Genomic DNA, 14,281 nt, shown 5'->3' with positions numbered 1-14,281 from the left:
GGCTGGAGGGCAGGCAGTTTAAGCCTGCTCAGAGACTTACCTGCCAATGTAATGCTCCCTTCCAGCAGTCTCCAATTTTAACTCATTCTTCTGTGTAGGTGGCAAAAATGCCTGCCTGACTCCGTTGGTGTCCTCATTTAAATATGCAGTTTGGGCTCAGATAACATCATTGGGGCCTGACCACTATTTTAACTGGCGTGGGAAAGATGTTATAGCTTTCCCGCTGGGTGAAGCTAGAACAACAACAACTTGCATTTATCGGGCTGAATTTAATGGGTCCTCTGGAGTTGGGTTGGGAGACGGGGGAGCCCATTGAATTGCAACAGCGGGGCAGGGAGACGGAAGGCCCATCACCTCCCCGTCACACCGGAATTTAGTCAGGGGTGGGATAGGCTGACTATGGCCTTCCTGCTCAGAGGCCAGTTGAGGCCCTTAACAGATTTATTACCAGCCACTTAAGGGCCTCTTGCTACCACTGCTGGGATTTAACCAGCACTGGGGGCGGGAGGGGGGGTGGTGCAGGGGGGTCCATCGCCATCGGGGGAGTTCGCCCAGTAAAACAAAACGACCTCGCTGTGTGCTTGGTGCGGAGCCCTCCTCCATGGGCAGTCCATGGCCCATGGAGAGCCCCCACTGGGAAACACTCCACCTACGTTAAACCCCTCTTTCCCTGCACTAAATTCTCACCCTCCCCACCCCGCCTTCGCCAGAGCCTGCTGATTGGCCCAGGCAACCCCGCCTCACTTACCTTGGGTCCGGGCTTCAGCGCTGGGTCTGGGTCCAAGGCATCTGCAGTACCAGTAATGGCCACCACTCCCAGTGGTGCTGCCGATACTTCTGAGCTGCCTGCCTTCTGATTGGCCAGCAGCTCTTGGAGGCGGGATCCCCATCTTTAAAGGGATGGGGATCCTGGCGCCACGTACTTAAATCCCTGAGCACCATTAGATCGTGGCGGGGGATCCGAAAGACCGTGACGGGGTACCACTCGCCTTTTCGGCTTGGCACTGGGGGCCCTGCTGGCAGCACAAAATTCAGCCCATATGGTGCCTTTAACATCGTGAAACATCCCAAGGTGTTTCATAGCAACGTTATCAAACAAAACTTGACACTGAGCCACGTAAGGAGATATTAGGACAGGTGGCCAAAGCTTGATCAAAGAGGAAGGATTTAAGGAGTGCCTTGAAGGAGGAAGAAGTAGAGAGGCGTAGAGGTTTAGGGAGGGGATTCCAGAGCTTCAGACCTTGGCAGCTGAAGGTGCAAGAGGCCAGAATTGGATGAGTGCAGAGATCTCAGAGGGTTGGAGGAGGTTACAGAGATAGGGAGGGCTGTGGCCATAGAGGGCTTTGAACACAAGGATGAGAACTTTTCATTTTAAATGCTAGAGGGTAGCGGAGCCATGGCCAGAAAAGGTTCAAAGACGTACGTCTTTAAAGGTTTTCTTACTTTCCTCATGAGGCCAGGAGGAGCAGAGGACACATAGATCAGCAAGATCCCTGTTCTGCGTTAGTTGGTCTTAGCTGGGGTATCACTTGGGTAACAGTACAGTGGGAAAGGTTGAGGCGGGATTCCTGCTCCCTGATTTCTGAGGAGTGCTCGCAACTTACCTGCCAAATGAGGACAAGAGCAGCTCGACTGTGATGCCCTTTATGGTCCAACAGTCGCAGTCTGGACTCGCCTGCGAAGCTAATACAGTCAGGCAGGGAAATGGTCGAGCCACCCTGCTGCAATTAGCTCTCTCAGTAGCCCAGCGACAGTCAGGAGAGGGCAGGGAGAAAAAGGAAGCAAATAAAGACCTGTGAAAAATTCGCAGGGGAATAAAGTAGAATTAAAAAAATTAAATTAAACTTAAATTACAATAAAATGACAGTGAGCTAGTGGTCTCCCACAAGCTGAGCCAGAAGGCAACCTCACATCCAATAAGAACATAAGAAATAGGAGCACAGTAGGCCATTCAGATCCTCGAGCCTGCTCAGCCATTCAATGAGATCATTGCTGAGCTTTTGCATCAACTTCACTTCCATGCACTATCCCAATATCCCTCGATTCCCTTTGTGCCCAAAAAGGCCCCTTGAAACCCACCCCACCCGATCCCTTGTTGTGACAGTGTGTATTTTCTTTCTACCTATGGCTGACTTCTCCCACTCTGCTCTCACCAGCTGCCCTGTCCCCCTTCACTGTAGCCAGGAGGATTGGCCACCCGTACCAGAACCGCACCCCTCCTAAGCGGAAGAAGCCCAGGACGTCGTTCAGCCGTCTGCAGATCTGTGAGCTGGAGAAGCGCTTCCACCGGCAGAAGTACCTGGCCTCAGCCGAGAGGGCAACACTGGCCAAGGCCCTCAAGATGACTGACGCCCAAGTCAAGACCTGGTTCCAGAACAGAAGGACCAAGTGGAGGTAATACCCATCATAAGAAGCAGTTGGAGGCCAATCAGCCCCTCGAGCCTGTTCTGCCATTCAATGTATCTCATTGAAATGTATAAAAATTCTTAGAGGGCTTGACAGAGTAGATGCCGAGAGGCTGTTTCTCCTGGCTATAGAGTCCAGAACTAAGGGTCACAGTGTCAGGATAAGGGGTCAGCTATTTAAGATTGAAAGGAGAATTTCTTCACTCAAAGAGTTATGAATCTTTAGAATTCTCCACCACAGAGGTCTGTGGATGCTCAGTCATTGAGTATTATCAAGATTGAGCGTTAGACTTTTTGGGCACTATGGGAATCAAGGAATATGGGGATAGGGTGGAAAAGTGGAGTTGAGGTAGAAACTCAGCCATGATCTTATTGAATCACAAAACAGGCTCAAGGGCTTGTATGGCCTACTCCCGCTCTTATATGTTCCTAGGTTCTCATCGTGGCTGATCTCTTTCTTAGCTGCGTCCAACCACCTTGGCACTTTTGTACCCTTGGCTAGCAAAAATTGATTGATCTCTGTTTTAAAATTATTAATTGAGCTAGCATCTACTGCCTTTTGTGGGACCATCTTTTGCATGAAGCAATGTTTTCTAACTTTTCTCCTGAATAGCCAGGCTCTGATTTTGAGGTTATGTCCCCTTGTCCTAGACTGCCCCACCAGCGAGAAATGTTTCTCTCTGCACAGTGGCGCAGTGGTTAGCACCACAGCCTCACAGCCCCAGGGACCCGGGTTTGATTCTGGGTACTGCCTGTGCGGAGTTTGCAAGTTCTCCCTGTGACCGCGTGGGTTTCCGCCGGGTGCTCCAGTTTCCTCCCACCGCCAAAGACTTGCAGGTGATAGGTAAATTGGCCATTGTAAATTGCCCCTAGTGTAGGTAGGTGGTAGGGAACATGGGATTACTGTAGAGTTAGTATAAATGGGTGGTTGTTGGTCGGCACAGACTCGGTGGGCCGAAGGGCCTGTTTCAGTGCTGTATCTCTAAATAAATAAATAATTCCTTTTAAAAATCTTCCCTTAAACTTTTCTATTTCAAGGAATACAAGCCTGGTAAATGTACCCTTGGAGCTCTCCTCTCCTATAAACTCCCTTTTTCTGTTGGTCTTCTTTCTCTACTGTAGGGTGACAACCCTAGCTCGCACTCTCACCTCTGAGTCAGAAGGTCATGGGTTCAGATTTTGTCTAATTGAGGACATTTTATTATTTTAAAGGTATTTATATTAATGCAGATTGTTGACGCTGAAATCCTACACCAGAAACTTGAGTGCTGACACTCCAGTTCAGGACTAAGAGAGTGAAGCATGGTTGGAGGTACCGTCTTTCAGATGAGAAGTTAAACTGAGGACTTGTCTGCCCTCTCAGGTGGATGTAAAAGCATTATTTTGAAGATGATTAAGGGAGTTCTCCCCTTTAGCCTAGCCAATATTTATCCTCAACCACATCACTAAAAGCAGGTTATCTGGTCATTGATGTCATTGCATGGTTGTGGGAGCTTGCTGTGTGCAAATTGAATGCTGTTTTTCTTACAACAGTGACTACACTTCAAAAGTACTTCATTGGCTGTAAAGCGCTTTGGGATGTCCTGAATGAAAGATACAATAGAAATGCAAGTTCCATCTTTTTTCTTTTAGCCATTCTTCCTGAACTCTCTTCTCCTCTTCAAAAAATTAAAATGTGGAGCTCGCTGTCATATGGAATGGTTGAGGCAGATAGCATTGACGTATTAAAGGGCAAGCTTCAGGCATACATGAAGCAGAAGGGCATAGAGAAACATGGGGGCAGGGTAGCAAATATAATTAGAGTGGGCGGCACCTTGTGTGGAGTATAACCACTGGCATAGACCAGTTGGGCCAAATGGCCTGTCTCTGAGCTATAGATTTTATGTACCTTTTAGGAAGCAGCATGAAGGGCAGCACAAAATTTACATTGCTGAGTGATTTCAATGGTAATCAGATATATCTCTGTAGAGGGAAGAGGTTGAGAGTTATGCTCCAAAGGCAAGGCAGACAGGAATCGGGATCTAAGCATGGCAGCACAAACCCAAAATACCGTGGATACTAGAAATCTGAAATAAAAATAGAAAATGCTGGAAATGCTTAGCAGGTCAGGCAGCATTTGCAAGACAGAAACAGAGTTAATTGGGGTTGGGGGGAGGGGGGTAATTTTAATCTAACCTGCCAATCTGGAAACATAGACATAGAAACATAGAAAATAGGAGCAGGAGTAGGCCATTCGGCCCTTCGAGCCTGCACCGCCATTCAATACGATCATGGCTGATCATCCAAGCTCCGTACCCTGTTCCCGCTTTCTCCCCGTATCCCTTGATCCCTTTATCTAACTCTTTCTTGAATATATTTAATGATTTGGCCTCAACTACTTTCTGTGGTAGAGAATTCCACAGGTTCACCACCCTGGGTGAAGAAATCCCTCCTCATCTCAGTCCTAAATGGCTTACCCCTTATCCTTAGTCTATGACCCCTGGTCCTGGACTCCCCCGCCATCGGGAACATCCTTCCTGCATCTAGTCTGTCCAATTCTGTTAGAATTTTGTAGATTTCTATGAGATCCCCTCTCATTCTGCTAAACTCTAGCAAATACAAGGCTAATTGACCCAATCTTTCTTCATACATCAGTCCTGCCATCCCAGGAATCAGTCTGGTGAACCTTCGCTGCACTCCCTCCATAGCAAGAACATCCTTCCTCAGATAAGGAGACCAAAACTGCGCACAATATTCCAGATGTGGTCTCACCAAGGCCTTGTATAATTGCAGCAAGAAACCAACGGAATCGGGTGGAACACTGGAATAGACCACACTCATTTTAATCTCCTTAACTTCAGTAGAGTAAACCCGGGCAGGTGTGAAACCAGCATTGCATCCGACCTCTCAGTTTCTCGATGGGTGGGTTAGGCTAGAATTACCCTCCTACATTCCTGGGCTAAGACCTTTCACCAGAACTAGAAGTTAGAGATGTAACAGTTCAACAGCAAGTACAGAGCCAAGGAAAAGGTGTTTAAAAGGATGGGGGTGGGAGAGGGAGGGAGTAAAGAACGAAGGGTGTTAGATGGAGGGCAGGAGTGATTAAACAACAAAAGAGATGAATGGTAATGGGACAAGTAAAAAGAAGAAAGTTATAGGTCTGGAGGAGTTGTAAATGATTACAGCAGACCATTAATAACACCTGTCGTCCGGAGAAAATGGGAGCGGTGCTTTTGATCTGGAATTGCTGAACTCAATGTTGAGGCCAGAAGACTGTCAGTTAAAGCATGGAAATCTTACTCAGTCATTTACCCCTCCCTATGTTAGTTTTTTGCACTGTAGGTTCAGTGGAAAGGTGTGTGTGTGATCTTCACTATTCAGGACTGGCTTCACCAGTCTAATTGCCTGTCACTGACATAGAATCTGATACTATCCCTGAGGAAATAGCAATTACTAGTATTTGTGCGGTAAAGTACAGCTCACTTTGCCACTGGCTAGTAGCTGACGTGTTCAACCATGCCGCACATGTAAGAAATATGAATAGGATAATTTCATAAGAATGTAAGAATAATTGAAAGACAAAGAGCGAATCCAACTCCCTCCCTCATTCAGGTCCATCCCGATACAAGTTTGTGAACCTTTAACCTCCAGCCTCTTGAAGCGGTGGAGGTGAAAGGGAGATTTAATAAAGGCGTTCAAGATTTTGAGATATTTTGATAAGGAGAAACTGTTTCCATTGGCAGGTAACATAGCAACATAAGAAATAGGAACAGGAGTAGACCATTCGGCTCCCCGAGCCTGGTCCACTATTCAATACAATCGTGACTGATATTTTTTTTTAAAAGCACGTTGGTGTGATCTGGAATGCATTGCCTGAAATGACAAAAGAAGCACAGTCAATAATAACTCTCAAAAAAGAATTTGATAATTACTTGAAGGGGATGAATTTGCAGGGCTATGGGGAAAGCGTAAAGGAGTTAGACTAATTGGATAGCTTTTTCAAAGAGCTGGCACAGGCACAATTGGATAAATAGCCGGCGCCTGTGCTGTATCACGCTGTGATTCTATCCACCTCTCTGTCTTGTAGTCATTTCCACCTTCTGAGCTCCTTTCTTCTCTGGGTTGCTGTAGAATTTATTTTCCCGACTGGTGCTGCTCACTTACAAATATGTACTAGATTCCTCTGCACACTATGCAATGCAAATGTTTGTGCATTTGGCAAGAAGTATGTTTTCATGCTTAGCGACACTCTGTGCATTTGCAGAAACATCATCTGCAGCTTAGGTACAGCAGTTTCTCGATTTTGAAATTCTCAATCCTGTTTTCAAATCCCTCCGTAGCCTTCATATCTTTGTAACCTCCTCCAGCCCTAAATCCCTCCGAGCTCTCTGTGCTATTCCAATTCTTGGCCTCTTGCTCATCCCTGATTTTTATTGCTCCATTGATTATTTAGGACTGAGATGATGAGACGTTTTTTCACTCAAAGGGTTGTGAATCTTTGGAATTCTCTACCCCAGAGGGTTGTGGATACTCCATCATTGCGTATATTTAAGGCTGAGATGGATATGTAGTCCCTCAGGGAATCAAGGGATATGGGGAGCGGGTGGAAAGTGAAGTTGAAGCAGAAGATCAGCCATGATCCTGTTGAATGGCGGAGCAAGCTCAATGGGCTGTCTCGTCTACTCCTCCTCCTATTTCTTATGTTCTCTGGATTTCCCTCCCTAAACCCTTCTGCCTCTCTACCTCTCTCTGCTCCTTAAAACACCTCTTTGACCAAGCCTATGTCCTTATGCAGTTCAATGGCAAATTTTGGTTGATAGTCAGTCCAGTGAAAAGCCTTGGGGCATTTTATTACATGAAAGGTGCTATATAAATGCACGTTATTGTTGCTTGGTATTTCTCAGGAAATTCTAAACATGCTTGAGATTATGCAAAGAAAATCAGCACGAGAGAAAATCTCACCCTTCTTCATCTTAGCTCTAGTGTCATGCAGACCCCCCACCTGCCAAGAATGAGGCATATTAATTTTGTCATACAGAGACTGATACACGCACACAGATACAGAGACTGATGCACACATACATACACAGACTGAGACACGCAGTCACATACAGAGACTGATACACAAACACACACACATACATAGGCTAATGCTCACACACAAAGACAGAGACTGATACACACACACGTACATACAGAAACTGATACAAGCACACACATACAGAGGCTAATACACACACACACACATACAGAAACTGGCACACACACACATACAGAGGCTAATGCACACACACACACACACAGACTGATACACACACACAGACAGAGACTGGTACACACACACACATACATAGGCTAATGCTCACACACAAAGACAGAGACTGATACACACAGACATACAGAGACTGATACATGCACTCACATACAGAGACTGATACGAACATATGAATTAGGAGCAGGTGTAGGCCATTATGCCCCATGAGCCTACTCCGCCATTCAATAAGATCATGGCTGATCTGTTTCTGACTTGAATTCCACACTCCCATCTAACCCTTTGATTCCCTTACCCAAAAAGAACTATCTACCTTCGCCTTAAAATTATTCAATGACCCCGCCTCCACCACCTTCTGAGGCAGAGAGTTGCAAAGTCGCACAACCCTCTGAGAGAAAAAATTTCACCTCATCTCTGTCCTAAAAGGGCGACCCCTAATTTTAAAACAGTGACCCCTAGTTCTGGACTCACCCACAAGAGAAAACATCCTTTCCACATTCACCTTGTCAAGACCGTTCAGGATCTTATATACATCAATCGAATCTCCCCTCACTCTTCTAAACTCCAGTGAAAACAAGCCCAGTCTGTCCAACCTTTCCTCATAAGACAACCTGCTCATTCCAGGTATCAATCTAGTAAGTAAACCTCCTCTGAAACCTCCATCCTTCCTTAAATAAGGAGACCAAAACTGCACACAGTTTTCGAGATGTGGTCTCACCAATGCCCTGTATAACTGAAGCATCACATCCTTACTTTTATTTTCAATTCCTCTCATAATAAAGGATAGCATTCCATGAGCCTTCTTTATTACCTGCTGTACCTGCATACTAACTTTTTATGACTCATGCATTGGAACACCTTGATCCCTCTGCACCTCAGAGTTCTGCAGCTGTTCTCCCTTTAAGTAAGATTATGATTTTTTAATCTTCCTGCCAAAGTGAATAACTTCACATTTTCCCACATTATACTCCATCTGCCAGATTTTTGCCCATTCACTCAACCTATCTATGTCAGTCTGCAACCTCCTTATGTCCTCTTCACAACATACTTTCCTACGTATTTTTCTGTCATCTGCAAATTTAACTACCATGCCATCGCTCCCCTCGTCTAAGTCATTGATATAAATTGTAAAAGGTTGAGGCCCCAGCACAGACCCCTGCGGGACTCCACTCGTCACATCCTGCCAATCAGAAAGGGACCCATTTATGCACACTCTCTGTTTTCTGCCAGCCAGCCAATCTTCTATCCATGTTAATACATTGCTCCCCTCAGTGCCCTCGGTGGTCTGAGCAACCATGAATCAACAATCATTTTGGGTTTTTTTTCCCACAGGCAGAGATGCTGAAACTCCTGCTACCAAATAGTTCTGTGCATTACTGTATATTACTGGCTGGAATCTTTTCTTTTTAAAATGTAAAATATAAAGTTATAACACAACAAATACTTGCTAAAGGGTTATTGCAATGCAAAAAAGGAATAAAAATGTGTGCACACACACATATGGGGACTGATACACACACAGACTGATACACACACACACAGACTGATACACACACAGCATACAGAACCTGATACACACACTGACATAAAGAGACTGATACACACACTCACATGCAGAGACTGATGTACACACACAGACTGATACACACACTTACATACAGAGACTGATACACACACACAGACTGATACACACGCACACAGACTGAGACACACACTGCATACAGGGACTGATATACACACAGCATACAGAGCCTGACACACACACTTACATACAAAGACTGATATACACACACACACACAGACTGATACACTCACTTACATACAGAGACTGATATACACACACACACACACACAGACTGATACACTCACTTACATACAGAGCCTGATACACACACAGATACACACACACATACACAGACTGATACCCACACAGCATACAGAGACTGACACACACACACACAAACACACACACACAGACTGATACCCACACTGCATACAGAGCCTGACACACACACAGATACACACACTCACATACACAGACTGATACACATACTCACATACACAGACTGATACACACACAGACTGATACATACACACACACACAGATACACACACACAGCATACAGAGACTGATACACACACAGCATACAGAGCCTGACACACACACACACACACACACACACAGCATATAGAGACCGATATACACACACAGAGACTGATACACACTTACATACAGAGACTGATACACACACAGACTGATATACACACACACACAGACTGATACACACACTCACATACAAAGACTGATACACGCACTCTAACACAGAGACTGATACACACACTTACACACAGAGACTGATACACGCACTCTAACACAGAGACTGATACACACACTTACACACAGAGACTGATATACGCACTCACATATAGAGACTGATTCACACACATAGACACAATTCACACACTCTCATACAGAGACTGATAAACATATATAAGGAAGGACACTTGACGAAGGACACCACTAACACTGGTAACAGTCAGAAAAATGTTAGATAATCAAGTATAGCGATGTGATCACGCCAAGCTTGGGTTTTAAAAGCATGTCAATTGTATTGGGAAGAGAACGAGTAAGCACTTTCCCTAATGCACAGTTTTTCTGTGGTTATCTTAAAAACCAGGAGGCAGACGGCTGAGGAACGGGAGGCTGAGCGACAGCAGGCGAACCGACTGATGATCCAGCTTCAGCAGGAAGCCTTCCAGAAATCGCTGACTCAGCCCATTCAGCAGGACCCCTTGTGCCTGCACAATGCCTCACTTTACGCGCTGCAGAACCTTCAGCCCTGGGCAGACGACAGCAGCAAAATCACCTCCGTGACCTCAGTGGCCTCGGTGGTCTGAGCAACCATGAATTGACAATCATTTTGGGGTTTTTTTCCCCCCATTGGCAGAGACGCTGAAACTCCTGCTACCAAATAGTGCTGCGCATTACTGTATATTACTGGCTGGAATCTTTTCTTTTTAAAATGTAAAATATAAGGTTATCACACAAAAAAATACTTGCTAAAGGGTTATTGCAATGCAAAAAAGGGAATAAAAAATGACTCATTAAATCAAACTTTATTTCCACTGTTTTGAAAATGAGTGAGTCAATCGAGCAGATACAGCAACTTGCCTTTAAATAATAGGCCAGTAGAAAATATCCTGAGGCACTTGGCAGAGGAGAAACGCATGGCAAGTGTTAACTAGATGACTCAGTTACACAAATTCAGTCAATGACTATGAGATAATATACCCCCGAGCAAACTTCATTTCAAAGCTTTAATACCTTATATAATGTTAACTGCTGACAACCAACTTGGCTGGGGAAACCATGAGAGTTAAATTCAGGGACTGCTCATTCTTGGGTCACCCTCCCACCTGGGGCAGGGTTACTACCCAGCGCACAAATGGTGATGTCGTAGGAGCTCCGGATATTGGGCTAGGGAAGGCAGCACAAGATAGATGCTCCAGGTGTCAGCGTAGAGATCCACAGGTAAATGGTTGGAAACCTTTGTGCTTGGGGTCGTAGGGTCGGACTTGGTATCGGGGTGGACCTCAGGATCTGGCGGATGGAAGCATTGAGGGAATAGCAGTAGGCCATTCAGCCCCTCATGCCTGTTTCACCATTCAATTAGATCATTGGCATTCTGTACCTTAATATATCTATCAACCTACCTTGGTTCTGTAATATTTAATAGCCCTGCCTGACAAAACTCTCTCAATCTCAGTTTGAAACACCCCCCACCCCACCACACCTCCCCCAAGCCTCAACAGCATTCTTCAGGAAGAGGGTTCCACATTTTCACTCCCCTTTGTGTGAAGTAGTGCTTCCTGATATCACCCCCTGAAAGGCCTGGCTCTAATGTTAACGTTAAGTCTCTTTGTTCTGGACTCCCCCACCAGAGAAAATAGTTTCTCTCGATCTAACCTGTGATGTTGCAACTCCCATTGTCATTCTGCAGTTAACCCCTGGTGGCCCAAATGTGGGGTTAGCTTGGGTTAAAATGACAGCACTGACAATGAAGTAACTTGTTACAGAAGTTCTCTCATTTGTGATCTGATCAGGGTTCTTGCTCAATTCAGGAATGTTCAGAAACCCCTCCCTCCATCAGAAGAAGGAAAAAAGCTCCCCTCTCTCTCTCTCTCTCTCTCTGTCCCTCATCTCTGCATTGACACCTCCTGCAAGATGTTCAGATGGATGCCACTTTTGGGCAGCCGAGAGCCTGTGAACTCGGAGTGAATCGCTTCTCAATTCACTTCAGAGTTGGGAGAATATAGTTTGAGAATAGGTTGAGATCGATTCGGCCCTCTAATCACTCACTTTACCGGATTAAACTGTGTGTAGATGAGTACCTGGTATTCTGAGGGAAACTTCAGAGGGATTCAGCTACTAGAAGATAAGTCTTTCATCCGTATGCCCAGGACGAATGTCAGGATCACTACAGCTATTTACCAGAGTTTCCTCTAGTCAGGAGGTAAGATTCATACTGGCAGTTCTAAGACCTGCTTTGAGTTCCTGACAGGAGAAGTGTTTTTACACAGAGGATGGTAAGGCTGTCAAGGGTACGACCGCAGCTAGTGAGTCAGCTGCTCCAAATTCTGGTCTCCCTTGTGTCCCTGATTTCAATCACTCCACCAGCAGTGACTGCCTTCAGTTGCCCTAAAACTTTCAGTTTCCCTACCTCTCCATCTCCTCATTTAAGTTGCTCCTTAAGACCTACATCATTGACCAAGCTTTTGGTGGCCTATCCTGATATGTTGCTTGTGGCTCAGTGTCAAAGTTTATTTTGATTATGCTCCTTTGATGAACCATGAGACGTTTTCCCATGTTAAAGGTGCTGTATAAACACAAGTCATTGCTGTTGTGATTAAAACAGAGTTCATTTCAACATTTAAGAATAGCTTAAAGATGTAGTTGAAGGAAGGAGGAACAGTTATGGGAACAGGGCAGGCTCTTGGGATTAGGACTAATGATCATATAGATGATGAACAATGATACTGGTTGGGTCAAAATGACCTCGTTTTTATGCTGTTATTTCTATGAGATTCTACATGTATGTGGGAGACACTGTGACCTCATGACAAGTATGTGCTTACCTCCCATAGAAGGAATAAGCTTTAGGCTTAGTGTCAGCATTACCTGTCTCTGCGTCAGAAGATGAAGGTTTCAAGCCATGGTCCAGACAATCCCAGCGAATTAAGACTAGAATTTGGTTGGTGAATGTTAGGTGGATATGTGGGGGGACTTGGTTCCCTCTCCAGACAACCTTGATGGGCACAAACTGGAGAACTGGGTCTGCATATTTGGTTCCTACATTCACAGGGTACAGGTGGATTCTCCCTTCAATTGTAAAGGGTAGGTGGGGTTTATTAACCTTGCTTGCAGCCCACCTAGGAGAAGGTTCTCCAAAGATAAAGTGTATAATGACGGCAGCAGGAAACTGCTTCAGCTACTTTTCCCTAGTGAGTGACTCAGGAATCTCACGTGCAATACTTGAATTAAAACCTGCCATAGAGCAGAACACAATTGATGGATGTCAGATGGAAGTAAGGCAAAAAAAAGTCATCAAAGAGAGAGAGATAAGGAATGAAACTATTTGGAGAAGCTGGGACTGTTCTCCTTACAGCAGCTAAGGTTAAGGGGACACCTAATAGAGTTAGCATATGTTTAGATAAGTAGCGTTAGCCGGGATGAACTAGCAAGTGCGTCAGTAACCAAAGTACACGGATTTAAAATAATTGGCAAAAGAACTAGAGGGAAAATGAGAAACTTTTTCACACAGGCACAGAATGCACTACCTGAAAGGGTGGTGGAAGCAGATTATATAGAGACTTTCAAAATGGAATTGACTAATTTGCATGGTTATGGAGAGAAAGCTGAGGTCACAGAGACATTTACACATAGAAGGAGGCCATTTGGCCCATCGAGTCCATGCCACCTCTCCATGGAGCCCCAGTCAGTCCCACTCCCCCACTGGATCCCCGTATCCCTGCAAGTTTATTTCTTTCAAGTTGCCATCCAATTTCCTTTTGAAAACATTGATTGTCTCCACTTCCACCACCCTCATGGGCAGCGAGTTCCACGTCATTACCATCCACCACGTAAAAAAAGTTCTTCCTCACATTCCCGGCATCTCTTCCCAAAATCTTCTATCTGAGTCCTCTAGTCCTTGTACCATCAGCAAATAGGAACAGGTTTTCCTTGTCTAACTTATCTAAGCCTGTCATAATCTTGTACACTTCTATCAAATCTCCCCTTAGTCTCCTTTGTTTCAGGGAGAACAACCCCAGCTTTTCCAAACTAACCTTGTGTTACGGTCAAGTGAGGAGAGGTCGAAGGGCTTCCCTCTTTTCCCTCTCATTGTTTGACCACAACAGGTTTAATTCTTTCTTAAAGTGGATGTACTGACCAATTCAATAGGTGTTTGATTACTTACTTGCCATGATCATAACAAGAACCAATCGGGCAGGTTTTCTTGAGATAACAAAGAAAGAGGTTAACTTTATTATACCTAAACCGAACGAATGAAAATAATAAACAGCACGTCAACTTTCACTCACACAGGCTTTGGAGGTTTACACACAC

General features: G+C 45.0%; 1 protein-coding gene across 1 annotated transcript in view; it reads left to right on the top strand.

Annotated features, from left to right (window-relative positions):
- tlx2 (T cell leukemia homeobox 2) overlaps positions 1-10,554 on the top strand; it is a 64,439-nt gene extending 53,885 nt beyond the window's left edge. Inside the window, exons 2-3 of the mRNA XM_068040813.1 lie at positions 2,157-2,394; positions 10,335-10,554. Of these exons, the coding sequence (XP_067896914.1) occupies positions 2,157-2,394; positions 10,335-10,554 (458 nt within the window). The remainder of the gene's footprint in view (positions 1-2,156; positions 2,395-10,334) is intronic.
- The last annotated feature ends 3,727 nt before the right edge of the window (positions 10,555-14,281 follow it).

This window comes from Heterodontus francisci, chromosome 1 (assembly GCF_036365525.1).
Source record: "Heterodontus francisci isolate sHetFra1 chromosome 1, sHetFra1.hap1, whole genome shotgun sequence".
Classification (NCBI taxonomy): Eukaryota; Metazoa; Chordata; class Chondrichthyes; order Heterodontiformes; family Heterodontidae; genus Heterodontus; species Heterodontus francisci.
The sequence above is the reverse complement of the archived record's forward strand: the minus strand, read 5'-3'. Positions and strand labels throughout refer to the sequence as shown.